The 24,291-nt window shown below is 40.2% G+C and overlaps 2 protein-coding genes across 5 annotated transcripts in view; one reads left to right on the top strand and one right to left on the bottom strand.

The window, feature by feature from the left end:
• Positions 1-819: 819 nt before the first annotated feature.
• On the bottom strand, positions 820-9,770 carry LOC103468985 (uncharacterized). 3 transcript variants are annotated; one of them, XM_081610283.1, is made up of 8 exons: positions 9,679-9,770; positions 8,690-8,769; positions 4,617-4,664; positions 4,436-4,495; positions 4,257-4,331; positions 4,112-4,168; positions 3,679-3,726; positions 820-3,603 (listed from the first exon to the last, which is right to left on the bottom strand). In XM_081610283.1, the coding sequence occupies exons 4-8, from the start codon at positions 4,436-4,438 to the stop codon at positions 1,375-1,377; spliced, it is 2,412 nt and encodes an 803-aa protein (XP_081466409.1). In that variant the 5' UTR covers positions 4,439-4,495; positions 4,617-4,664; positions 8,690-8,769; positions 9,679-9,770; the 3' UTR covers positions 820-1,374. The 3 variants fall into 3 exon arrangements, with proteins under 3 accessions (XP_081466409.1, XP_008414645.3, XP_017161920.2); XM_008416423.3 differs by lacking the exons at positions 8,690-8,769; positions 9,679-9,770 and adding an exon at positions 5,369-5,850; XM_017306431.2 differs by lacking the exons at positions 8,690-8,769; positions 9,679-9,770 and adding an exon at positions 5,498-5,849.
• Positions 9,771-24,291, top strand: part of ppfia3 (PTPRF interacting protein alpha 3) — a 42,934-nt gene continuing 28,413 nt past the window's right edge. For both annotated transcript variants that reach the window (XM_008416424.3, XM_017306311.2), the window contains exons 1-5: positions 9,771-9,896; positions 12,417-13,049; positions 20,550-20,651; positions 20,750-20,989; positions 21,063-21,122. In XM_008416424.3, the coding sequence (XP_008414646.2) occupies positions 12,687-13,049; positions 20,550-20,651; positions 20,750-20,989; positions 21,063-21,122 (765 nt within the window). In that variant the 5' untranslated portion in view covers positions 9,771-9,896; positions 12,417-12,686. The remainder of the gene's footprint in view (positions 9,897-12,416; positions 13,050-20,549; positions 20,652-20,749; positions 20,990-21,062; positions 21,123-24,291) is intronic.

Genomic DNA, 24,291 nt, shown 5'->3' on the forward strand with positions numbered 1-24,291 from the left:
ATCATAACTTTTTATGACATGTTGCTACTATAATCCAAATAGTTGAGAGAAGAATCTTGTACAAAGAAAAGCATATAAAATATTGGAAAGACCCTAAAACTTCCTAGAGATACAGTTGGATGCATACTGGAAGTAGAAGTAGCAGAAAGAGAAAATTATCACCGGATTCCTGAAGACACAGCCGGTCAAACACCTTTGACAAGTATAAAACCTCTGCTGACCCACAAGCACAAACACAAGCTAAAATTGGCTCATATCTGAATGAGTAAGTTAAAGAAGTCTTGGGAATCTTTTATGAAGCGTAGCTGTGGTTTCGTGTCGCTTTGCTGGCACCGACACCAACAGGAGGCAAGATGGAAGATTGGGAAATCTTTTGGAGCTTTTATTAAACAGCTGCAGATTCTAAGATAATTTCAAAGGGTTGTGCATACACCATGTCTTCTGTTGCTTCGGATCACTCCCCCTGGTCCAAATCCATTCAAAATGGTTTCTTGAACCTTTGAAAATACATCACCACTTTGCCACCGTGACTCAAGTCTGGCCTAACTGGGAACTGTGGGAATACCAGTGTCACTGTTCTCTGGGAAACCATTTTTTTATCTTCATGGACTGAAAGGTACTGACCAAGTCAATGTTATCATTTTCTGATAGTTGTAGCTGCTACATGAACAAGCCAGTATCTTTGGAAAAATGACAAGAAGGAGATTTGGAGAAGTTAAGGTAATGCTTTTAAATCTAATTACACCGAACCAACTGTCTGGTTTTATCAGGCTGTTCTGCTGTGAATTGTACAGGTCTATTGCAAAACGTAAAAGAAAACTATGTCCAGATTATTTAATTTTACCTCAAATCAACAGCTAGCTGATGACAACTTCGAGTCAACTGGGTGTACAAAACAAAGACCCCAAAACCACAATGATAGCAGGCTCATATGCATGTATGTATTTCAGTCCATGTTTGTCATAAATATTCAAAGTACTGTCAATATATGAGAATGTCTCTCAACAACTAAATAGTACAATGACATTAAGTTTTTTATGCACATAATAAAAGTGTGAATGTCGAATACAAAACGCCAGGCACAAAAATCAAAAACATTCATATGGTACAGGAATGTCTTCTGATTGTAAACAACAGAAATTAGATCATCGTCAAACCAGAATAAAAAAACTAAATTTTACATATGATAAAACATTTTATAGACCTATGTAAAATTCACTGCAGGATCAACGTTAAGATCCTGGTGTAAAATAAGTGTGCTTCAATAAGTACCTAGTGCTCCATTTAAGACACAACACCAACACATGTTTATGTCATGCAACAGCCCACAAATACATATTACAAAATGTGCTTAATGATATTTCAACATGTGACTTATAGTGTCCCAAGCACTGGCATTCTCATGACATATAGCCGACCCTTCTGCTCCATCACAAAACATTTCGAAACAATGTCCTGACATGTCACTGCACACAGTTCATCTGAACTCCTCACTCTTACGAGGAACTCTGCAATGTTTCTGTTGATCTGCTCATTCTGGATTGTTGGTTGGGAGCTTGAGGGAAGCAACTTTCTGCAGAAAGCAACCAGTTCTCTGCAGGAGCAATCGGACGATCTCTCGCAGCTGCAATGCCTCTCGTCAACCACCACGGACTCTACAAGAACAAAGCCGCTGGTCGTTTCTATGACTGAGTTGTTCCTTTTGCAAGAGACACTGTAGTCCAAAGTGGTGACCAGCATGTCTCTGTAGGCAAAACATGCGTATTCGGTGACGGGTCGTGTATCTTTGCTCTGCAATGCAGCAAGTTCTCTCACAGTTAGAGATCTCTGAGAGCCGCATCCCAAAGTAAACACATCTTCACTGATGCAGCTGGATGACTTGGTAAGGATACCACAGCTTGTCATGGAAGAAAACAGGTCTGTGATTTCTGTACCGGCATCCTTCAGAACATCAATTCCTTTCATGATAATCTCATCATAGGAAACTATCTGCTTGAAGATGTTGGATGGCGCAGACTGAGCCCTGGAGTACATCTGCAGGAGTCGGCTGTGCACACCCTTAAAGACGAAGGCGGAGTTGGCCCACAGTAGTCCCCAGTTACGGGCATTTTCTGACAGATGTGTCAGCAAGTGGCAGTTAAATGAGCAATGCTCAAGTCCGTACAGAGACGGTACCTGGGAGACGAACTGAACCAGGCACAGCTCCGCACAGCTGATGTCCTCCTGGGTGGCAAACTGGGAGAGGAGGATGTGAAGTGATGAGATGAGAAGCATCCAGTGTTTGTAGTACAGGTTTGGTAAAACCTTCCTCAGAATTACAGGAGAGTAGAGAAGAGCAAACGCTCGCCACTCGGATGCTTCCCAATGCATCCTCTCACTGAGGCGCCGAGGTCTTTGTCTGATCTCATCTGGGGGTTGGATGGCAGACAAAGCTTTGTCCAGGTTCTTCAAACTCTGAGGTGAAAGGTGGAAGCGCTTTCTGCCATAAAGAGGATCCAGCCAAAGATTGACAAACTCAGGAACAACTCCAAGACAAACACAGTGCATGTAATCTGGGATAAAACCCTTGACGACATCAAACGAAGGCAGCAGAAGCAGCGGACTGTGACCTTTGACCCCCATTTGACCTTGTGGATACCCATTCTCGATCACTACGATGGCCAGCTGCTCCGTCTCAGCCATGTGCCGCAGGTCACATCCGTCCACCTGAACTGGATAGACTCTGGTGTAACCACGGCCCTTCTGAACCAGCTCTCCTTTATGGTAGCAGAACCCGCAGCCAAACTCCGAACTGAACGGCTGAAAGTTCTGCACCGCTGACCTCACCACTGAATCGCACACGCAGATTTTCGCCAACACGCTGGTGTTAAGCTCTAACCCGCTCTCGTCTTCCCAAGTGAAGCCCTCGTGAGAGAGTTTATGAAGCTCGTTAATGAACGGCGTAAAGAAACACTGAAGCAGCGGCTTTCCTTTGCCGAACCACAACGTGTGCAGCAGGACATTCCTACACCGCTCCACATACGGAAGTTCGTTGATCGTGCACAGGATGGGCCAGACTGAAAACTTGGATGAGTTGAGAAGAGGAGAGCTGTCACATGTGAAGGTAAGTGTAATACTGCCCTCCTGCTCTTTGTGCTTATATTCACCACCGGTGTTGACGTCAGAAACGTAATCGTCCTTCGTAAAATGCTTCCCCAGCTTTGAGTGAAGGCGTTTCAGGACCTTCCTCAGTTGGTTTTCTAGAGGCAACACCAGGAAGTAGTTTGCCTTTTCAAGCAGACTCTTTTTGCTCAAGCGCTGCTGACACACTCCGCACTCGGTCCCAGGCTCTACACCCAGGTAGTTTTCACACCTGGGACAGTACAAGTGGATCTCCGTCTTCTTGTCAATGTCAGTCAAATGTTTCTTTATGAACTGCAGAGAGCTGGGAATGCATCCAGGCACCATGAGGTTGAGGAGGGCCAGGAGGTCTTTGGTGGCTGCTTTTGACAAGTCGTGCTTCAGGATGAAGGCCAGGAGGAGGAGGAGGAGCGCTCTCACACTGACTGAAGAACCGGCGTAAATCTTCTTCTCATCGTCAAAGTTTGGGTCAAAAATCTGCTCCTGAAATGTTAAGGAGAGGAAATTAGAAGGTAAACGGGACGATGTCAAATGAAAATGCATGTAGGAGAAACAAACCATGGGATCGTCTTCTGGCGTGTCGTCACATGAAGCTAAATTTTTACGCTGTAAAATAGAAAAAATAGAGGCTTAAAAAGATGAATTAAACAAATACAGTTCAAGAAAACATGTCATTCCCTTTGGAGAAAAAAACTCTAAATATGCCGTCCTTTACAATTATGGTCAAAGCTGGTCAAGATGTGAACAAAACCTTCAAATAAATTAATCTTTTGTTGCAGCAGCATCTCAAGCTGGGATTCCACTGGCCATATAACTGCAGAAACTGGAATTATGAAAATTAATTTGCTTAATGGAAACACGCCAATTCAATAAAAGAAAATACATTTGTCTAGGAGAGGCGCAAATACTTCAAAGATTGTGCAAAAAAGAAGGACCAAAGAATGGAAGAAGCTCATTGAAGTCAAAAATCAGCATCTTGAATCTACTTTACCGTTTTGTGGTCTGGATCTTCTGCAGTGCCGTTTGTTGTGGGAAACATGACCCGGAGCTAAAAGTCAGAGAACAAAATGGTAATCTTAATATTTTACAGTTTCTACCAGTAGTATATCTCTTAGATTTATTAAAACATTTAGCACCATGGGGTCTTCATCGTCCGAATCAGATGAATAGTCCGCATTGTCAGCATCTTCACACTCACTGTTCAACTCTCGCTAGGATTTAAAAGACAAACAGAATGGTGTCTTTTATTTTAACAATCTCAACCCATACTGAGTAAATTTATTAATACTGTTATTATTTTTTATTTTATTATTACCATTTTCTTATCTGGATCTTCTTTAATAAGATGTGCTGGTCCAGCTGACTGCAGATCAACCTAAAAATGGAGGAAAGTATGTTATTTTTAGATGAAATTTACAACAAACATACAAAAGTAAAACACGAAGCTGATTTTTAAAAGCGTAAAGATAAATGTTAATGATATATAAATGTTTTACCTGTGCCTTATCCCCTCGTCTATCACTGGCAGGCCCAGCATGACCAGCCTAAGAAACAAAAAAACAATCTGAATCATGTCCAAATTAAGAAACAGAAGTTGGGCCATCAGCTTTGAACCAGCTGAGTTCTGCATGAAGCAGAAAGGCTCAAGTGTCAGTTTACCAGTGATGCTAGAGTCGAGGACATGCTGTGATGCTGAAGAAGGTTCTGAGCTAAAAGGCTAAGCTTTTGAATCAATGATCCGTTTACGCTTCCTTAATCATAAAATGACACAAATGCAACAGAATTCTAGGATGATAAAAGATGATGGATGGATGGATGGATGGATGGATGGATGGATGGATGGATGGATGGATGGATGGATGGATGGATGGATGGATGGATGGATGGATCAATGGGATGGATGGATGGATGGATGGATGGATGGATGGATGGATGGATGGATGGATGGATGGATGGATGGATGGATGGACGGATCAATGGGGTGGATGGATGGATCGATGGATGGATGAATGGATGGATGGATCAATGGGATGGATGGATGGATGGATGGATGGATGGATGGATGGATGGATGGATGGATGGATGGATGGATGGATGGATGGATTCTTGGTTGGTTGGTTGGATGGATGGATGGATGGCATAAAGAAATTAGAATTAGAATGTCAGTTTTGGCTTTAATGCTGTAAAACGCAACATGTTCTTCCTGAAAACAAACAAACACTCATAAATAAAACGAATCGCGCCAAACCAGTGATGTTAAAGATCCCGTCGTCATCCCAGAAACCCGGAGCCCTTCCAGCTCCTCAGCATCTTTAACCTGCTCCACTGATGCCCTTTGCCGGGTACAAAGCTGCAGCTTCCCGTTAACCCGGCTCACCTCCTCCGGCTGAGCTGTCCGTGTCCTGCTCGGAAGCTTCTTCGTGGGTCTCCCACTCCGCGGCAGGGTCGCCACGGTGTTAAATCGTATCCATTTATGGATAATCTTCCTAACTGTGGAGTGATGCAGCTCCAGACTCTTTGAAATCAGTTTGTATCCCATCCCGGCGTTGTGCATATCTACAACTTTCGACCGGATGCCTTCCGGAATCTCGTTTCTACGAGGCATTTTTTCCTTTGATATTTAGTGAAATAACAGATAATGTAAATCTGGGGGAAAATAATCCACTTTTGTCAGCAACAAGGAAGCGCCTCGAGTCGTTTGTGTTTACTTCCGGTGTACACCGGAAACGCGATTGAAAACTTGCGATTTATTTTTTTTATTATTATTTAAATGTTTTTTTTCTCAGTAAATTGACTAACAAGCAAGTTTTAAACAAAACAATCATGATTTCATAATATTGACGCATAATAAAGCAAACGTTACGTTACTTTTGTTCATTTTTAAGATCGTCATCTTCCTAAAATAATAGCCAAAGTAATTTTTGGCCAAAAGGTTGTTTTTGTACCTAAAACTTCTCTTGGAAAGAAAGAGGTGGTGATTTATTGTTGGAAATATGACTGAGGCCATTATTTTAGGAACGTAATATATTAAAACAACCAAATATTTTAACGGAAAAATCTTGAGTTATGGAATCTGCATAACCCATCAGACCACTTTGAACTGTTCGTGCATAAAGTGTTTCTTCTTCCTTACTTTGTTATTTTATAATGATTTTTGCTTATTTTCATATATTTTCTTGGCATTATTCGTGAAAATAGTAGGAATTGCATATTTTTATTTAAATTCATCTGATTACATTTTTATTTTATTTAAATTCATCTGATTACATGACTGCACAGTGGCACAGTTGGTGGAGCTGTTGCCTTGCAGCAAGAAGGTTCTGGGTTCGATTCCCGGCCTGGGGTCTTTCTGCATGGAGTTTGCATGTTCTCCCTGTGCGTGCGTGGGTTTTCTCCGGGTACTCCGGTTTCCTCCCACAGTCCAAAAACATGACTGTCAGGTTAATTGGCCTCTCCAAATTGCCCCTAGGTGTGAGTGTGTGTGTGCATGGTTGTGTGTCCTGTGTGTCTCTGTGTTGCCCTGCGACAGACTGGCGACCTGTCCAGGGTGACCCCGCCTCTCGCCCGAAACGTTGGCTGGAGATGGGCACCAGCAACCCTCCCGACCCCACTGAGGGAAAAAGGGTGCAAGAAAATGGATGGATGGATCTGATTACATAATTTCCACAAATTTAACCAAATATTTGGAATGTCTTGAAACTCATATATGTGCCGTTCTAGAAAATTTCTTAGATTAAGCACAACAACTTTCAGTTTTTTCTCAAGAATGTTTGACTTTTCCAACTCAGAAATTTGCAATCATTCCTGGAAACTTTCTGGGAATAATCTCATAAATTTCTTAGTCTTTAGGCAAAACTTTACTCCATTTTTTTCTACCTTTTTTTCTATACACAATGTTTTCTTTACATAGTTGTTAATGTGTTATTAGGAGGTTCAATCTGTCTTTGTAAACTCAGTTTCTGTCACTTCTCCCAGGTGATTTCGTTCCATCTTTATTGCTTGGCCCCGTTAAAGTATTTGCACCCAAGCTGCCACATTCCTATCTGCATTCCTCTAACCCGCTGACCTTTGGTGACCTTCCAGGGCGCCTCCCTTCCCAGTGTCCGTCCAGCTGCCGCTCGTCAGTAACCGCCGTCACTCCTGATAAATATAGATGTCTAAGGAAAGATCCCTCTGCCACGAGGTCGGTGACATTTCTTAAAGTCAGATGTATCGTTCTTAAGAAACCTTTAAAACATTACGGCTGCCCAAAGCAGAAACACACAGAAAGACGTTCTAAATATTCTAATGGAAAACTTTAACTAAGCGCTTCGTTTTATTAAAACAACGCTGAAGTCAATATTTTCTAAAGTGATGAAAAGAGGATATCAGTGATGAAAGATCAGTGATGATACAGAGGATTATGAAGATGATAAAGGTGAACAAACTGAAAAATACAGAAAATGAGGATGAGGAGGAAGATGACGGTAGTCGGGAACATCATAATGCTGCTTTTACTAATGATAATAAAAACAATCAAGATGAAAGAGAAAATGATTATGAAGATGATCATGAAAACGAATAAAATGAAGAAGAAAAAATAGGAAAAAAGAAAACGATGATGATGGAGTTTGTTCATAACTTTTCTTCACACTGATACGTAACTGAAGGACTTTAAAATAAACCTTAGAAAAATATAAACGTGATTAAAGTTTAAGTTTGTTAACCCTTGTGCGTGCGAGGACAGAGGCAAATGATACAGGTTCTACGGGTTTGGGGTTAAAACGACGGCATGTTGTAAAAGAGGAGCAACTTTCTGCCAAAAAGATTAATCTCAGCTATTTCAGAAAAGGACATTTCTGAGTTTGAAAAGTTGAAAATTTGCTAGTAAAAATAAGGAAATTTTGAGATTAATCTCAGTCATTTTTGGGAAAAAAACCCTGGGAATTGCTAAATTTTCTGAAATTAGTTTCTGAGATTAATTTCTCAGATATTTTAAATTCTGCAAACTCAAATATTTCTCTCCCTCAGCAATTTCTGAGTTTTTTCTATAAAATTTCTGAGATTAATCTTGAAATTTCAGAACATTTTTTTCCAAATGTTAAACTTTTCAAACTCAGAAATTTCCTTTTGTGAGTTTTCTCAGCAATTTTCTAGAAAAATTTCTGAATAATTGCCAGTTAATCTAAAAATTTCTGAGATTAATCTCAATTTTCATGAACATTTTCCAGCAAATTTTCAAACTCAGGAGCTCAGAATTTTCTGACTTTTTTTTCTACAAAGTTTTTAAGGTTAATCTCAAAATTTCTGTTTTTTTTTTCTACTTTTTTCTACTTTTAAAACTACAAATTTTCACGTTTTTTCGAAGATTTTTTGCCCTAAATTTACATTACTTGGAGAATTACTCCAAATAGTGATAGTAACTAAATGAGACATTCTTTAAACGTGTAGTTCCCTGTACTATCGAGACTCAACAGCAGAGGGCGCAATTATTCCATGTAATTGTGAAGTTTTGAATCTCAGCGGCTCAAGAAAAGCAGCGGAAACGTCTCAAGTATTTCATTCTCCGCAGTTGGAGACAGAAACTTACAGTTTAGTGGAAGGTAAAACTTCAGATGATGGGTTTCCCCGGTCGGTTCGGTGGAGGCTTGTTCCTTTAAGATCCAGCATCTTCACCAGAAGCAGGAAAGATGACGGGAGCCGTGAAGTTGCACAAAAACAGGGACGAAACAGGAAACGCAATTAATTAACTAATAAAATAAAGTTTTTATTCTGCTTACTATTCAAAATTATTGTTTATTACGATAGATAGATAGATAGATAGATAGATAGATAGATAGATAGATAGATAGATAGATAGATAGATAGATAGATAGATAGATAGATAGATAGATAGATAGATAGATAGATAGATAGATAGATAGATAGATAGATAGATAGATAGATAGATAACCAAACCTTCTAATTTTTCCATTTAAAACATTTTATTTATATTTAATTTATATTTAATTTTTTATGTTGCTATTTAAAACAAGCAGACAAAAGACGGTAAACAAAACAAATAAACTAATTATTTCTTGTTTTAATTGTTTTTTAAAAAAGAAATGTTTAAAAAAAAAGTACATTTCTTCATGCTATAGTCTATTTAATGATTTTTAAACCTTAAACAACAGTTTAAGGATTTTCTTTCCTGCTATCTTCTACTCAACTAGTTATATTTACTTGAGTAACTTTTGAAAAAAATGTACTTTTAGAAGTATTTTTACTACCCCATACTTTTTATTTGAGTAAAAATATGTTGAAGTAGTGCTGATCTTACCTGAGTACTCACCTCTGAAATAGTCACATTAAATTTCTCTCTCTGGTGTTTATTATCAGCATTTCTTTAATTCTGAATATGTCCATTTGCGCTATTTAATCAACTTTCACTTAGCATTTTTTAACCTTAATTTGCCATTTCTACGTACAGATACTCAAGTCAATGTAACTGAGTAAATGTAAGTAGTTACTACCCAACTCAACTGCCCCTGACTGAGAAATGTGAAGATCTGTCTGTAAAACAATGGAAATGCTCCGTACCGGAAGTGGCTTCGGCGCCGCCTGCGTGCGGCTTGACGCAGCGTCGGTTCGGAGCCGTCGTCGCTCCAGCAGCTCAGGCAGGGAGGGGACGGGTCCAGGCTGGTAACCGGGCTGGAACAGGGATAACCTGCAGCCTCCCGTCTCTCCTCGGATGCTCTGATGGAGTGAACCGGCCGGATATGCGCTTTTATTTCCCGTCTCCGTCGATCATGGAAACGGTAAGCCGCGCAAACAGCTGTTCGGATTTGTAGCGGCGCGTTTCCAGCTGTTTTTATGGGTGGTGGGGTGAAGAGGAGAGGATGAGGAGGATGAGGAGGAGGGGGAGCAGCAGCAGCAGCTGCACTGGGGTGTTGATGGTTAATATCCACCTTAATATTGGATTAAGCGCAACCGTTTTGCGCCACTTGTGTTAATCGCAGCCACAGATTTTAATCCAGAGGTGTGACATCTTCTGGTGTAATCTCGTTAATTAGGCCTGCATCATTTACAGGATGATTGGCACCTCCCACCATGATGTGATAGCGGCGTTAGGCTACCTTGCACGGAAATGTACGATGTCTGCTCCCCAAGACGGCGTTTCATTCTCCCTCCCAGCAACACAAACACCACAGGCCCGCTGAATGTTAACAAAAGAATAAAAATATGAACATAAATCCGCCGGTGACACCATTCATGATGACACCCCATTTCCATTCCCTCCACATGAATGTTAACAGCTGCGCCGCATATTTCTACCGTAACCTACACAGGCCTGACACAGTTATTATTCTGTCTTTTGCGTGAATGATTTCATCATGCGCATTTATCATTACCATTATGAGGTATAGACGCTCTGACACGCACGGTGGTTGAGTCAGTAGAGTGAGGGGGAAAGGAGTGTTTTTGTTTTTTAGTGTGAGAGTAATGGATGGATCAGAGGAAAGATCAAATAAAAGTTAGTCTGATGGTTATACCCACTTATCCAATGCAGTATGTTACTTTTAAACATAAAACATGTTTACATATTTGATGAAACTGCCACTATGTGGTGACAGTACAGTAGATAAACGGTGACAAAATCCAACTCCTCTAAAAACAACCAATCAGAGCCAGAAGGCGGGTCTTAGCGCTGTCTGTCAAAATCTATAGCACGCACAGCTAGCATATGCTAAAGCTAGGTGACAGTGGATAAACATTTCTCTGCCTTCAGCGCATGATTACTTAAGGTTGACTGACAGCGCTAAGACCCGCCTCCTGGCTCTGATTGGTTGTTTCTGGTTGGTGCGGTGAGTTACTTCAGACAGAGGAGATCAATCTTGTCACAGGTTATCTGTCTCAAACAAACTGTCACGACATGGTGACAGTTTTAACAAATATTTATAAAAGTTACTGCATCTTTAAGAAAAACGGTGCCTATCTTCTGGGGTCATTGGGTCAAAGTTGAGGTACATCACTGACAGGTCGCCAGTTTATCACGCAGCGTCACAAAGACACAAACATAAACAACAACTATTGCTCCTGACTGCAATTTTTAGAGGCCAATTAAACTAATTGTCAAGTTTTTGGTCTTAAATGAATTAATAAACTGTTACTTTGCTAACCTTCGTACTATGCTAATGTTAGCTCGAACCAGCTCTTTTTTTGTCAGTTCTATAACAACAAATCTACTACTTGCTACAATATGTTCTTTATTGCAACCTGTAGAGGTACTTAAGTTATCATTGGTGAGTAATTGTTGGATTAATGTTTTGTAATTTAAGAGTTTTTACAAATGAACTGGATTGACCACTCTAGTCAACATTCCATTTTATGTAATTGGAGGAAGTTAGCATACCGGGACAGTCACTACACTGCAAAACACACAAATATTACCAAGTATTCTTGGTCTAGTTTTTTTTAGACTTTTCTAACCTTCTGTGGTGGCTAGCTGTGCTGCAGTGCTAGCTATTAGCTTAAAAAAATCACGTTTAGGTGTTTCTCTCAGCCTCTATGCCAGTTCAAAATTTTTTTGTTAGCATCCTCTTTTTATATAAAAAACAAAGTTAGATAAGTTTGTTTTTTTTAACTAACTTTTGAAGCAGTTACAATTATAAACAACTGCTTTTCTATCCTGTTGCACTAGCAAGCTGTGCTAACAGCTAACAATGCTAACGCTATCTTAGGGTTTAGCGGTGGCAGTTTTTTCCTTATCTGTCAGACCCAATGACAGCTCTGATTGTCTTTTCACGTAAAAACAACCAATGAAACTATTGAACTGATCCTTGATCATTTCCAGCAGCGTCCATCCATGTGCTCTGCTGCTAATGTTAGCGTCAACGTAAACAGGAAGAGGTAGCAACTCAGTTTAAGATGTTTTATTTGTTATCTTTCTGTCATATGCTTCACAGAAAACACTAGCTCCATTGGCAGATTATTATAACAAGACATTTCTCCCATTTTATAAGTAAAATAATCTGCCAGTGGAAAAATAACTTTTTCATCACCTTTAATTAGTTATTTATTAGTATAAGCTTCTATATTTTACTGAAACGTTACTTGTAAGTTGGTTTTGTCTCATTTAGAGTGTAAAATATATTTGCACTAGAAACTAGACAAACTTGCTGAGATTTTGTGTTTTTGCAGTGATATTGATTAGACAATGAGACGTATTATTTATATGGATCTAGTGATTATTGCGACATATATTGTTATTAATTCATTGTCCACCCTTCGTTTGTGTTGTTTAAAAAAACTGACCTTGTGATTTCTTCTCCTTTCAGGTTCATCTGGCAGCCCAGTAACCTTGGAGCTGAGGGGTCAGAGGTCGCTCACTAAAAACCCACATCTGTCCCTCTCATCCCTGCTCCCCGCTCCACCCTGTTCCCCAATCCCTAATCCACATCTTCAATCCGTTCCACCTCGTCTTCCTCACATCTTCCTCTGACAGAATCCCTCCTTACAAAAACCAGCAGCCGTACTTTTCATGACGAGGAAGAAGCTCCTCAGCAGGCCGTCCTAGTCCCTCCTGTGAAAACTCCTCAGGCCTCACCATGATGTGCGAGGTGATGCCCACCATCTCAGAGGACGGCCGTGGAGGCGGCGGCGGCAGCGGCGGCTCGTCCTCTCCAGCGGGGGGCGCCGGCGGGATGGGAGGCTACGGAAGCAGAGATCCTCGCAGTGGCGGCGGCGGCGGCGGTGGAGGAGTAGGCGGAGGAGGAGGAGGAGGAAGTGATGAAGGGGGAAGCTCTGGTAACTTGGAGTCGCTGATGGTGAACATGCTGACGGAGCGGGAGAGGCTGCTGGAGAGCCTGAGGGAGACGCAGGACAGCCTGGGGACGGCGCACCTTCGCCTGCGAGAGCTGGGCCACGAGAAGGAGTCCCTGCAGAGGCAGCTGTCCATCGCCCTGCCACAGGTAGAAACACGGCTTTACCTGGTGGGACGGGATGGGATGTACGCATGCTGCCCCGCATGGCAGCATGCGTACATCCCAGACAACACAGTTCAGTGCTGAGGAAAAGCATTTACCAACTTACAGAGCTCTTGAAGTGGAAAAATTCCCATTTTGCCCGTTTTTGTGCTTCCATTTTGGTGGAAAAGAAAGTACCCAGCCATTTTTTTGGGAATAAGTTCATGTTTTTTAGTGTCTGGAAAATGAGCCGTTTCAAAAACCTTCCAGGATGTAACCTCACAAATCAGCAGGCACTGCCCGTTACCTAGCAACCGCAGCAGATTTCCGTCCGTCACCTAGCAACCCAAGCGGAGTATTTACCCCTTTACAGAGTGCAGAGGCGTGGCCTGCAGCGGATTATTTCAACTTAAAGTGACAAGACATCATAAATCAACTCGTTCTGAACTGAGTAGGCTAAAATCTCAATATCTAAGAATGATTTTGTGCAAAAATAGTACCTGGTAGACCTATCTTAACCTGTTCAAGGAAGAACAATAGGTCACTTTTAAGAAAATGTTTCAGATCATCAAAACGTTTTAACATCAGACCAACTGCCTGTGCCTCTCAGCTGCTCTTTGGAGAAATGTTGGTCACATTCAGTCACGTTTGAACTGTCAAGTACTTTCAGTCCAGCTTCTTGCGCAAAATCTCATTTAAAATAAAGTTTTACTATTACTGTGAAGGAACAGATGAAACGTTTGCATCTGATCCAGTTGAGACGATGCTACAGTTTGAATTTGCAGGTTTAGCTAACAGAATAATACATACCTGCATGCAGAGTCAAAACAAAGTCTGGGCTCCACTTTACGGTAGACAGTTAGTGCCCTGGTGCTGAATTATTGATGCTCCAACCTGTAATCAGGATGTTGTTGTTGCAGCTGGTCCAGGTGGCGCTGGGTCGGCCCGGTACAAACTGCAACAGCATGGTCACACAACTCATCAGTTTTATTTCTTTTAGACCAGATAGCAGAAAATTAACTGTCAAAAATAATCGTTTGGTAAAGTTTTCTTTTTGTTTGCATAGAAAATGGCAAAGAATGAAAGTAGAAATTATTATTTTAAGCTAAAAAAGGTTTTAGTTTTATATTCCTCTTCTGATTTTCAGTGTTTTTGCTTTAAATTTGTTACAAATTGGAATTTTATATTTTATCCTTATGAGCATAGTTCTTCACAGAAGCTAGAAGTTTGGGCTTTGCACAGAATATTTTACTTTAGGTAAGATTTTTAACCCATAAATCTATTTGAATCTATTGTTCACAACAAAAATAAATCTAAAAAGGCAGTAATAAGAAAATAAAAAATATAATTAAATTTTTTTATATATATATAAATACCTTTTAAGATACTTAACATAAAAAGTATGCTGCATAATTCTCAAAATAAAATGCATAAAAATAATTTTGTGATTTTAATAAGCTGTTAAGTGTTACAGTGAAGAACCTTCAAATAAATAATCCAAATTGAAAATATTTTTAAATAAAAAAATGATTGGATTATTCAAAAAATAATAAAATAATATTAAAATAAAATAAAAATAAAAGTAGAGTGAATAGAATAATTAAATATGTATAACTTAACGTGGGACTCTCAAAATAAAAGATAAATGCATATATTTAGGCTGTTTTTAATAAAAAAAATAAAGCAAAATAAAATATATTTGAACTTTACTAACTTTATGAAGATATTTTACATGATTCTCAATGATAAACTGAGATTCAATTGAATTATTCATTTTAGAATTTTAATTCCTATGGAGGAAATAAAATGTAATTAAATCAGATAATAAAAAATAAATATTCTGCTCATCCTGAAATCACTCTCTTCTTTTTTATCGCTAGTTAATAAACTGTTTTTACCTTTAGCATAATTACTGAGAAATAAAAAAATCTAAAACATGATTAGACAGGATATTTTATCATTCAGACAGTTGAAAATAGCTTCAAACTGATAAACTAACAGCACATCAGATTCTTCAGATGTTTTAATAACAAGCTGGGACCACCCAGAACCTTAAGATGGAGAGAAAATGCTGCCAATATTATGCTACATTCCAGAGCTAATCAGGTTGTAGCTGCAGTCGACCCAGAAGGACTCCGTCTCTATTTTCAGGCAGGAGTCTGGTGCCTCAGGCCGCATGATTCCTCCCTGTTGTTTGCACCTTTTGGGTTTTTTTTCCTCCTCTGTTGCTCCGACTGACTGATCAAAATAACTGCTGGTGCCGAGGTGCTGCAACGCAGAGTGACCGGACATGAAAGGGCCATATTACCTCAGGAAGAGCAGATCAATACACACACACACACACACACACACACACACACACACACACACACACACACACACACACACACACACACACACACACACACACACACACACACACACACACACACACACACACACACACACATGCAGATTGAAGAAAACATGGATTGGTGTAATACACAGATGAGTTCACAGAGTTTGTCTGCCAAGACTGGAAAACAAAACCAAAAACAGAAAATATCTCAACGATAAGAAACAATGAAATTCACACTGCAAAAACACAAAATCATACCAAATAATTTTAGCTGTTTTCTACTGCAAATACCTCAGTACACTTAAAATAAGATAAAACGAACTTACAAGTTTTAGCAAGATGCTTGTTTTAAATAAATAATTCCTTAATACTGATGAAAAAGTTCTGGCTGCTCTGGTAGATTGTTTCATTTATAACATGGGAAAATGTCTTTGTATACATATTTGGTAAAAAGTCTACTCAAGTTCTGAGTAAGCAATCAAATTTATTTGATATTTTAAAATTACATCATCAGACGAACCAAATTAAGTTGAAATTTTGGTATTTTAAAGACAAAAATTACAATAGAAACAAAATCAGGCAAAAGAGATTTTTTCCAAATCAGTTTCTTTCAATATAAAACTTACTACCCAACTCCTTACTTCCCCCAGACCAGTGCTGAGGAAAAATATTTACCCCCATACAGAGCTCTTACAGTGGAAAAAAATTCACATTTTGCATATTTTTGTACTTCCGTATAAGTCATTGCTGCTTCTAAAAGCAACCCAAACACTTAAATAACCCTACCCACCGTTTTTCCTGTAAATTCATGTTTTTTGGTGTCTGGAAAATGAGCCGTTTCAAAAAAGTCCAAAATGTGACGTCCCAAATCAGCAGTCACTGCCCGTTACCTAGCAACCACAGCAGAGTTCCGTCCGTCACCTAGCAACCCCAGCGAAACTCCGTTTCAGATCAGTTTCTTCAATTAAAAACGTATGAAACTTTAACAAAAGCTGCAGGTGTGTGTCTGAGTCTGGTGAATTTTTGGTTGAAACATGTTTGTTTTTCATTAAGTGGGTAGAAAATCCAGACATTTTACACAAGTAAGAGTAGAGAGACTTCATAATAAAACTACTCAAATAAAAGTTGTAAAAATTCTCCAAAGTAAATTTAAAAAAGAAGTAAATGTCACTAGTTACCACCCAACTCTGGTTTTAGTTAACTACAATAACCCTGGTGGGATGAAAGCGTATGGAAGTTGTTTGTGAACAAAAAGAAAGCTACAGGAGAAGGGAGGAAACTCCATCTTTCCCATGAATTAATCCCAGTGTTATGATATCCTCTGGGCTCACAACATGCCGTCTGCACACAGTGATTTCCTCCCCTCTTTTCAAACGCTTGCCTTCCTCTCATTCCTCTCCTGTCTCTCAGCCCAGCCACGCCGCCTGTACACGCTGTACTTTTTTAATGCATTTTGGCCGAAATGCAGGCGCCTCAGAAAGACGGGTCTGAGGCGCCTGTTTGCTGTGCGTGGGGTAAAGTGATCACTGCTAACACGTGGAGCGAAGACAGCAGCCGCAGCAGCAGCGGTGCATGCATCAGTGCCCTTTAATGGCTCGTTTGCATAAGTGAAAACACGCATGAGTTGATGCACACGTGTTCGAGGATGTGCTGTGTGTGTCATGAGTGTGTCACGCCATGGTCGCATGCGAGTCAGAAAAAAACAAAACAGAAATTTAATCACAGGAAAAATCTAAGAGAGGCAGAGATGAACGTGGTAAACACACCACAAACAGGATTTCAATTACAGCTATTGTAAGCAATTGTTTTGATTATTCCAACAATTTATTGAGTAATTGGATTAAACAATTCCCCTTTCTATAGTAGCTATTTAAGCCACTAAAAGAAATATATGAATGAGTTCCTTTTTTTGAGTGAGAAAACATTTTAGCACTTAAAAAAATTATTTCACAAAGCAAACTGACCTATTCCTTAGAATCTTCCTTAAATTTTATAGTGTTCTCATTCTTTAAGCATTAATTGGAATCTCATTGATTGCTTGGAGACTCTAAACATCAGCCTGTTATGCTTGTGACTTGTTCTGGCTGTTTTCCACACATTTCACTCCTCCAACTTTCTTTATGATGAAATTAAATCATAATTTTAATTCTTAGCTCTTCAGAGCTAAGAATTAGCTCTGAAGAGCTAAAGAGCTAAATCCATATTCATATGGATTTAAATCATATGAATATGATTTAAATCCATATAATATCTCTTTAAAGGAGTCACCTTTTCTCTTCTAGTTGAACTAAGTATATTTTGGAAACGTTCTGCATTTAATTTGCGAGTCTTTGAATAATGGCTGTGACGAACTTTCAATTAGCAGAAGCTAATTAGCATAGATGTTTTTTTAAAAATAATTTTCTCTCCTCTTCATACTAAACAATAAGGTTGTATTTATATTTTGCTTGTTTTTTCTAAATACGAACACATTTTTAAAAAGGTAATTTGTCTGTAATGTGATAAAGTTACAATCCACCAACAGCTGAGTTGAGACAGACATACCAAGCTAATGCTAATGCGCTAACTTCAATTCAAAGTTAGCGCAAAAGACTAAAACCGTCGAGCACCATTTTAATTTTTGACACGATTTAAATGCCTTTAGATATTGTATTTATGTTTGTGTCGTGTTTTCTACTGTCCGGGTTTTATTTAGTTCCTATTTGAAGTGACGTTGTTGGGAGAAAAATAAAGAGAGAACTTGTGGAGAGGAAACAGGAACTGCTGCGTAGTCGGTTTTCACCTCCTTCAAAATAAGAGCACGATTATTAACGTTTAACTTCTTAAAGAATTCCTAACAGACAAAAATCAAAACTACAACATACAACAGATGTCGAAATTTATTTACAAAGCAGGCAAGTAAATTAAAGTTAACTAAAGTGCTAAGTGAAAAATTAGCTCTGCTGTTAGCGGATAAGCAGAAGTGTTCCCAAATAAATAAATAAAGCGCTACCTTTGCTGGAGCTGTTTTTACATTCAGGGTTTCAAACATCTAAAAAGACTAATTCACATTCAGAGTTAAACACTTTCAGGAATATTCAAAGCAAAATGACCAGATTATTTTAAGATTTTTTGTCGTAGAGCTGCTGATGTCTGTTGATCTAATAAGGTTACAGTTATGAGAAATACTGGAAGTAAAAGCATAAAATCGTAAAAAATAGTTTTGCCCACTACGCTAATCTGGAGTAAATGACATAACAACATAACATCGCTCACTGTGATGGGGACCAGTTGGAAACTTCACAGTGAACTGGTCTGATTTTCATTACTTTAATGGACTTTTTTTAACTCCATGTTTTTAATGATAAGTAAAAGAGGCAGCTTAACATTATTGTGCAATTAAACGAATTTGAGGATCACAATGTGTAATAAACCAGGTGGTAATATTTAATATGAAGGGCCGGTTTAACGCGCCTGGACTCGGTGAACCTCAGCACAGCGGTAACAGTGGATCACACTGTTCTGCCTAAGGAAGCTGATTTCCACAGATATTTAAAACTCAATAATGATAAAATCAAGATTTATGAAACATTTACTGAGAACATTGAGCTGATTCTAAGGCATGGATGGATGGATGGATGGATGGATGGATGGATGGATGGATGGATGGATGGATGGATGGATGGATGGATGGATGGTTGGATGGATGGATGGATGGATGGATGGATGGATGGATGGATGGATGGATGGATGGATGGATGGATGGATGGATGGATGGATGGATGGATGGATGGATGGATGGATGGATGGATGGATGGATGGATCAGTGGTTGGATGGATGGATGGATGGATGGATAGATCAATGGATGGATGGATGGCTGGATGGTTGGATGTTTAATGGATGGATGGATGGATGGATGGATGGATGGATGGATGGATGGATGTTTAATGGATGGATGGATGGATGGATGGATGGTTGGATGGATGTTGGATGGATGGATCGATGGATGTTTAATGGATGGATGGATGGATGGGTGGGTGGGTGGATGGACGGATGGATGGATGGATCAATGGATGGATGGACGGATGGATGGATGGATGGATGTTTAATGGATGGATGGATGGATGGGTGGGTGGGTGGATGGACGGATGGATGGATGGATCAATGGATGGATGGATGGATGTTTAATGGATGGATAGATCAGTGGTTGGATGGATGGTTGGATGTTTAATGGATGGATGGATGGATGGATGGATGGATAGATCAGTGGTTGGATGGATGGTTGGATGTTTAATGGATGGATGGATGGATGGATGGGTGGATGGATGTTTAATGGATGGATGGATGGACGGATGGATGGATGGATGGTTGGATGGTTGGATGTTTAATGGATGGATGGATGGATGGATGGATGGATGGATGGATGGATGGATAGATCAGTGGTTGGATGGATGGTTGGATGTTTAATGGATGGATGGATGGATGGATGGATGGATAGATCAGAGGTTGGATGGATGGTTGGATGTTTAATGGATGGATGGATGGATGGATGGATGGATGGATGGTTGGATGGTTGGATGTTTGGATGGTTGGATGGATGTTGGATGGATGTTGGATGGATGTTGGATGGATGTTGGATGCATCTCTAAATTGTCATCATGTCACATCAATAATTTTTATGTTTTTCTACAGAGAATCATTCAGTGCTTCACTGGACTTAGTTGCAGTGACCATTGCAGTGTGTTGAGTGTGTGTGTGTGATCTTTAGTGTGTGTGTGTGTGTGTTTGCGTGTGTGCGTGTGTGCGTGCATGTGCGTGTGTGTGTGTGATCTTTAGTGTGTGTGTGTGTGTGCGTGTGTGTGTGTGATCTTTAGTGTGTGAGTGCGTGTGCATGTGCGTGATCTTTAGTGTGTGTGTGTGTGCGTGCGTGTGTGTGTGTGATCTTTAGTGTGTGTGTGTGCGTGTGTGGGTGTGTGTGTGTGATCTTTAGTGTGTGTGTGTGTGTGCGTGTGAGTGTGTGTGTGTGATTTTTAGTGTGTGTGTGTGTGTGTGTGTGTGTGTGTGTGTGTGTGTGTGTGTGTGTGTGTGTGTGATCTTTAGTGTGTGTGTGTGTGCGTGTGTGTGTGTGTGTGTGTGTGATCAGCACGCAGCAGTCAGTCGATACCAACAACCTCTTCCAACCTTTCAGGAGTTTGCGGTTCTGACCAAAGAGCTGAACCTTTGCCGGGAACAGCTGCTGGAGAGGGAAGAGGAGATCGCCGAGCTGAAGGCGGAGCGAAACAACACACGGGTCAGCGCTCCTCTGTGCCTCCTCACGCTCACACCACTGACTCTGCATGCTGTAATCACTCCAGACAGCTTTACAGTGTGCAAACCTTCAACTTCCAGCTGCTCCTGGAACATCTGGAGTGCCTGGTGGCCCGCCACGAGCGCAGCCTGAGGATGACTGTGGTGAAGAGGCTGACCCAGTCTCAGACCGGCGTCTCCAGCGAGGTGGAAGTCCTCAAAGCCCTCAAGTCGTTGTTTGAGCACCACAAAGCGCTGGATGAGAAGGTGCGGGAACGGCTACGGGTGGCGCTGGAGCGCGTGGCGGTCCTAGAAGAAGAGCTGCAGTCTTCCTCCCAAGAGGTGAGCGGTCCGTTCCTCCAGCCTGACGGATGTTTGGAGCTCCACCGTTAATCAGTGCTTGTTGTTGTTTCAGGTCGTGTCTTTGAAGGAACAAGTGAAGCGAAGGCAGCAAGGACTAGAGAACGGCAAAGAGGTGAAGTGATGGTTTCTTTAGATTTGGACCTACAGCATAAGCACACACACACACACACACACACACACACACACACACACACACACACACACACACACACACACTGGAGCTAGAAAGTCCAGTTTGTTTTGGGAACTGTGAACATGCAAAGTGAACTCTGGTGTGGTTTGAATGCTTATGTGAACGCCAAACAGACCGGAAACCGCTCCAAAAGTAGGAAGTGGACAACATTGCAGGGCATTCTGGGTAAATATAACCAAAACAAAGGTGCGAGTCTAGCGCTAGCGGAAGGAATGAGTCAGAGTCTTCTACCAAAAACAAATCACTGAAATCTGATGCTACTCCATTTTTGTTTACATTTTGTGAAGAAGGAAGTTGCGCTCAGTGTCTTTTTCAGAGGTTTTTGTGTCGTTTCCATCAGTAGTTTGTGGTGCAGCGCCACCACAGGCGATTAGGGGAACAGCTTTTTCAAAGGGTTTGGATAATTTGAAGCAGTGTAGCGTGAAATCATCCCACAGCAGCTGAAAATGTAACAAATGTTGCAATTTTGTTCCCCAATCAAACCTGATCTACTGGACTAAGGAGTTAATTTCTCAAGAGTTTTCCTAAAGCTTTTGATGTGTTCCAGTAATCCCAACTTCCCAATCAGTAAAATCAACTGGAAGTCAGATTTTCCTCTTGGAAACTGGGAGCAACTTTGACAGCTAAGATTTGGAAGAAGGACTTCGCGTTTCAAAATGGCCGCCTTGCATCACCAGTTCTAAGATGTGGTGAAAAACATGTTTATTTTAAGACAGTCTTTCAAAGGTCCATCTAAAATCAATGTTACATTCAGCAAACTGCAAGTCTAAACTAAAAACATTTAAAGTTTAAGAAAAGTAAAGATTAAAATTATGTTTGTAATTTTGCTGATGGCGCCATGTTGAAATCCAGCCCTGGTAGCTGAAATGCAGCATAAAATCCCATGAATACAAGAACCGACATTACAAATATTTCGGTTCTTGTTGAGACTGAACTGACACAAATCAACCAGAAGCAAAGCTGCTTTTCCACTCGTCAGTAAAACATATAAATGGTCTAAAATGCAGCATAATTCTTTCCTCACTCTGCAGCTGGAGCGCCGATCAGGAGGCTCCTGATTGCCAGAAGCTGTTGCAGCTTTTGTAACAGTCTGCTGCGTTTTCCTGAATGTTTCTTCAGTGCCATATGGCTTCCAGCCATCAGTGTCATTCAGTGAGGAGGAAGTTATGCACCATCTTCTATTTTTATGAGCTTAGTCGGAGAGTTCGAGCTTCAATCAGCGAGAGTGTGTTGTGTGCTTTTTATTTATTTTTCTCTATATCCACCTGAACTAGTCTTTTCTAAGGAAGGCTGAATGAGACAAAAATGCATTGAAGCTAAAGTAGCACAAGGCTAAACATCGACATTTGACAGATGAAGACGGTTTTCAAACACTAAAAAAACAGTTAAATTCTTGGCTAAAAAGTTTTTCAAACACGATTTGTTTCCATCAATTGTCACGTAAGTTTTGCTTGAACTGTTAAAATGTTGCAAAAAGCGAACTGGATTGTAGTGAATCAAAGAGTAATTTGACTCACTACAGTGAATCAAATGTATCAAATCAAATGAATCAAGACTGCAATAAATAAGATGTTTTTATTTGCATTTGAAGTGACATCATAAACCAACTCATTCTGAACTGATTAGACTAAAGTCGAATGATTTTGTGCTAAAAATGTAAAGAGCATGTTTCATATAGATCAGTGGTTCTTAACCTTTTTTGAGGTTCCGAACCCACCAGATTCATATGCGTATTCACTGAACCCTTCTGTAGCGATAAATAAAATATGATTTTTTCCCCCCCAAATTCAAGACATAGGGGTGACCCAACTAGTGTCTAGATCACCCCAAGATCACTAAGTCTTCTTAAAGGTAGAGTCTCTGAGATCAGTTCTTCAAAATATAGTCAGTGTTTTCAGCAAAGTTGAGCTGACTGTCCAGGAACGACCCAAGGTATTTAAAATCTGCCACAGTTTCAGTTGGCCTTCAAGAGAAACTGGAACCACTTTAAGGTCTTGTTTAGATCATTTAATTAGCTCTACATTCTTAAGAGAATGAAAAAATAATAAAGACTTTGCGGTATTCTGATTTAGTAATGTAATTATATTAGTTGTGTTACCACCCCCACAACACTAGAGGCAGTATCAACCCCGAAAAGATGCGACTAAGGAGCAGATTTAGAAGAACACAGAAAGCTACAGAATTTGGTAAAAACTGTGAGCTTTGCTGAAGTAACTAAAGACACAAGTTCAAATCCATGCTGAGAGTGGAGCTCCTTCAATCAGGGCTCCTCCACAGCTCTGATTGGCTAAGCAATGTAACGTGATCCTCTGATTGGCTCAGCAATGTAACCTGATCCTCTAATTGGCTCAGCAATGTAACATGATCCTCTGATTGGCTAAGCAATGTAACGTGATCCTCTGATTGGCTAAGCAATGTAACGTGATCCTCTGATTGGCTAAGCAATGTAACGTGATCCTCTGATTGGCTAAGCAATGTAACGTGATCCTCTGATTGGCTAAGCAATGTAACGTGATCCTCTGATTGGCTAAGCAATGTAACGTGATCCTCTGATTGGCTAAGCAATGTAACGTGATCCTCTGATTGGCTCAGCAATGTAACGTGATCCTCTGATTGGCTAAGCAATGTAACGTGATCCTCTGATTGGCTAAGCAATGTAACGTGATCCTCTGATTGGCTAAGCAATGTAACGTGATCCTCTGATTGGCTCAGCAATGTAACGTGATCCTCTGATTGGCTCAGCAATGTAATGTGATCCTCTGCAGTAAGTGATGGCAAAGCGGGGCGTCATCACGACTTTACACAGGCGTGTCTTTACCTCCATGGCAGAGGCTCCACCGAACCCCTGAGACCGACTCACCGAACCCCTGGGGTTCGATCCAACCAGGTTAAGAACCACTGATATAGAGCATTGACCGATCTTAACCTGCTCCAGGAAGCACAACAGATCACCTTTAATTATTTCAGTAAAAAAGAAAAAAAAGAAAAAATCTGGAGTTTTTAAGCTTTAAACGCTCATAGTTATTCCATTGTCTTATTTTGCATTCATCATGACATTTATATCATTTACAAACATTGATTCTTAAAT

This window comes from Poecilia reticulata, chromosome 8 (assembly GCF_904066995.2).
Source record: "Poecilia reticulata chromosome 8, P_reticulata-male-v2, whole genome shotgun sequence".
Classification (NCBI taxonomy): Eukaryota; Metazoa; Chordata; class Actinopteri; order Cyprinodontiformes; family Poeciliidae; genus Poecilia; species Poecilia reticulata.